At 43.1% G+C, this 4104-nt stretch overlaps 1 protein-coding gene across 1 annotated transcript; it reads right to left on the reverse strand.

Annotated features, from left to right (window-relative positions):
* Positions 1-1622: 1622 nt before the first annotated feature.
* LOC134201752 (uncharacterized) lies at positions 1623-2462 on the reverse strand. The gene has a single exon (XM_062677001.1). The coding sequence runs from the start codon at positions 2460-2462 to the stop codon at positions 1623-1625; it is 840 nt and encodes a 279-aa protein (XP_062532985.1).
* Between the last annotated feature and the right edge of the window lie 1642 nt (positions 2463-4104).

Here is a 4104-nt window from a genome sequence, read left to right on the forward strand (position 1 = left end):
GTGTCTCGCTTCAAACATATGTCGAAAGTACTTGATCGCCTCGTAGATTGCAAGAAGTTCGCGATCATACGGGGAGTACTTGTTCTGCGATGGACTCAGCTTACGGGAGAAAAAACCTAGAGGCTCCCACGTGTCATTTTTCAGCTGTTGCAAAACAGCCCCTATAGCCATATCTGATGCGTCTGTAACCAAAGACAGCTTAGCCTGACAATCTGGGTGTGCCAGGAGTGCCGCGTTGGAGAGGCTTTCCTTAGTCTCTGCGAAAGCTTTCAGAGCAACGTCATTGAGGCTAATGGGAGTGGAGCCTTTGACTGAACCCATAAGTAGGGCGTTAAGAGGAGCTTGTATTTGGGCAGCATTAGGCAGAAACCGCCTATAAAAATTGGCCATACCTAAAAACCGTCTAAGCGTCCTAACGTCTTTGGGTGGGGGAAAGTTATTGATGGCTTGTACCTTCTCGTCCAGTGGTTTGGTTCCGCTCTCCGAGATACGGTAACCTAGAAAAGTTACCTCGGGAGCCCCAAAAACACACTTGGACAAGTTGATTACCATCCCGTAGTCCCTAAGTCTGGTAAATACTTGGCGCAGATGCTGCTCATGCTGAATGCTGTCCCTGCTAAATATGAGAAAATCGTCCAAATAACAGTAAACGAAATCTAGCCCGCGCATCATCTCATCTACAAATCTTTGAAATGTTTGGCTAGCATTTCGTAGCCCAAATGTCATAAACGGGAATTCATACATTCCAAAGGGGGTGGTGATCGCGGTTTTTGGTATATCGTCGGCACAGACTGGTATTTGGTTGTAGGCTTTCACAAGGTCGATGGTGCTAAACGTACTACAACCAGCGATATTGTGCGCAAAGTCGTGTATATGACGTACTGGATACCTATCTGGGATAGTCCGGGCGTTGAGTTGCCTATAGTCACCACAAGGGCGCCAACCGTTGTCTTTTTTCGGTGCCAGGTGTAATGGTGATGACCATGGGCTATCAGACGGTCTAGCTGTACCATCAGCTAGCATGGACTCGAATTCCGCCTTCGCCACCTTCAGTTTCTCGGGTGCTAAACGCCTAGGTGCACAAGCTACTGGAGGCCCTGGTGTAGTCCTAATGTGGTGTTGTGTATTGTGGCTTACCGTACGTTGTGTACCAGCTGGTCGCGTAATTTCAGGAAAATCGCGCGAAAGCAAAGCATGGTAGTGGGAAATGCCAGTCGGAACCTTCACAGAAAGAATATCATTAGTATTAGAGGCCAGTGAAGCTGGAGCAGACAGGGTAGTGGTGTCGTCAATTAATTTTCGATTCTTACAATCTACAATCAAGTTATAGTGACACAAAAAATCTACACCTATAATGGGCTTCGTCACATCAGCCACTATGAATCTCCATGGGTAATTGCGTCGGAGTCCAAGGTCCAGGTTGAGCTGCGAGTACCCATAAGTCTCAATGGTTGATCCGTTGGCTGCTGTCAGTTTGTAGCTGGTTGGTGCACGACGCTCTCGTAGCTGGGTCCGTGGGAAAACGCAGAGGTCGCTACCGGTGTCGACCAAAAACTGGGTTTTCGTGGTGCGGTCAGTTACGAAGAGGCGACCTGGAGAGTTGAGGCAGTCGTCTGTCGCCATTATCGACTGCCTGTGGCATTTCCCGACTCGTTGTAGTCGCACGGCTTCTGGCATTTGCTTGCCTTAACCCCGAACTTCGCGTGGTACCAACAAACGGGGTACCGTCGATAGTTGGAAGCAGATCGTGTTCTGCTGCGGGATGTCGAACGCCATCGAGGTCGAGAACGGTTCGAACGGTTCTGGGAGCGGTTTGTGGCACGAGTCTGGTCTTCGAGCTTTAATGCGAGGCGTTCCACCATTTTCCTCAGCTCTGCAATCTCACTGGACTGGTTGATACTACTCGTCCCGCATGTTGAAGTGGCTGCGACGTTGCATGGAGTAGTTATTTCCTGTATTCGGTCAGCGAGGTCCGACAGCTGTTCAAGCGAATGAGTAGGCTGCGATGCTAGTACCGTCTGGATACTGTTCGGCAGGCGGTTACTCCAGATAGTTCGGATGAACTCATGTGGAACAGACGGTCCGGCCAGGTCCATAAGATGCCTCAGAAACTGCGATGGTTTTCGGTCACCCAACTCCTCATGAGTTAGTAATTGCTTGACCTTCTTTTCATGGGAAGCGGAGAGACGTCTGATGAGCTCGCTCTTAATTTTCTCATAGCGATTGTTGGTCGGAGGATGCACGATAATATCCTTTACCGCCTTCGCGTGAGGAATGTCAAGGTTAGTGATAACATTATTGAATTTGATGTGGTCCTCTGTAATACCATAGTTTTCGAATTGGCCTTCTAGAAGTGCAAACCAAATTTCTGGGTCCTCTGGAGAAAACGGAGGCACCTTCAAAGTGAACTTCCGAATGTCGGACGGCAAAATGTCGTTGTCGTGTACAGTGGAAACGCGCATTTTTTTCATTCGTCGGGGTTTTACGCATGAGAACCAGCGGTCTCGACAGAATCACTGCTGCTCATTATGGTGTTCTTCAGGGGTCACCAGTATAGACGAGAATGGGTTGTCTCCCGTATTGATGTGGGTCGAGTATGTACGGGTCGTCCGGACTTGTAGCGTAATTGAGGTAAAGATAACTATGTACCTGAGTAGGCGCCGTCGGTGTTCGGATAATAAATTAAATACGACACCTTGCACACTAATTAAATGTTTATTAAAAGTTACACTTAGTCCACACCAGAACACAAAACAGTCTATATTATTATAATTATGAAGAATTGAAGGTTACGAGCACAGATAGATATTCAGTTTATAAACAGTACACAGAAGACACTTTACACGACAGTACAGTAACGATAGACACAAAGAAAGCGCGTTATCACAAGAGATGCAAAAGCTTTGAAAACAATACAACAGTATATAATTAGCGAAAGCGACGTGCGTTCAGTACGAGGTAAGTTACGACTGGGGGCGTGGCTAGCCGCGATCAGCTGCGCAGGAGTGCTTTTCGATCTACCCGCGACATTCCGTCCAAGCGCGCGTGTCCACAGCGCGAACGAACGGGCGACCAGCTGATTGACGCGGCACGATAAATTGTCGTGTGTGTATGTCTGTTTTGTATGTAATGTAGTAACTATATATGAATAGATATGTTATATGTGTCAATGTATACTCTGTGTGTATCAATAATTATATTAAATAAATATATTATATAAGTTTTATATTGTGAAGAGTAAATGTGTGTGCATGAAATGTGGGATAAGCCCACAGTCTAATTTCGACCACTGGACTACCATTAGTAGATAATAATAAAATCATTGCCTTTCACAGAGATTTAGATTATTACAGACAGCCTACATGGAAACAACAAAAAAACAAAGCAATATTACATCATTTCTGGCAAGCAGCTCAACATTTGCACTTGTATATTATTAATAGGAATTTTATTAAAAATATTGACAATTTATGAGGATTTTGACAAGTACGGATTAGTTATAGATATAGTTACATATTGTAAATTAAATTAGTTTTATAAGTGCAACAAAAAATAATTTAAATAATAAAATGATAAAGCCAAACCTTTTTCCAATGTGACGATTAGAGGGTATCCTATTATTCTTTTCTATATTATTATCTATCAGCTTATAAAATTAAACAGTCTCTTTTAGTCTAGAAAAGGACAAAGTACTCTTTCTGCCTTTTTCAAATAAAATGGCATGCCTTAAAGTGTTTAAACCGATAAACTAAAAAAATACAATTATTGTATTACAATATTGAAGTTTACCAAAAAATAAGAATTTTGGGTTGAGCCACTTTAATTCTAAAGGTACAAAATAGTATTGAACACGTGACATTACCCGAATAATTTTGAAAGTAGTTGGTTCCCATTAAAAGGCATGTATTTAACGCAGCGACAAACTAATCTCGTTTAGGATTTTAAAAATAATTAAAACGGGTAGCAAAAATAATGGGTTAGGCAGCTACAGTAAAATAGCATTTTAAGTATAAAGTAGCAACTTTATATTGTATTCTATTCGCTATATTCGCTTTATTTAAATTTAAATTGGCAGTGATTTTTTGGTGAAGCAACTGAATTTGT

This window comes from Bombyx mori, chromosome W (genome assembly GCF_030269925.1).
Source record: "Bombyx mori chromosome W, ASM3026992v2".
Lineage (NCBI taxonomy): Eukaryota > Metazoa > Arthropoda > Insecta > Lepidoptera > Bombycidae > Bombyx > Bombyx mori.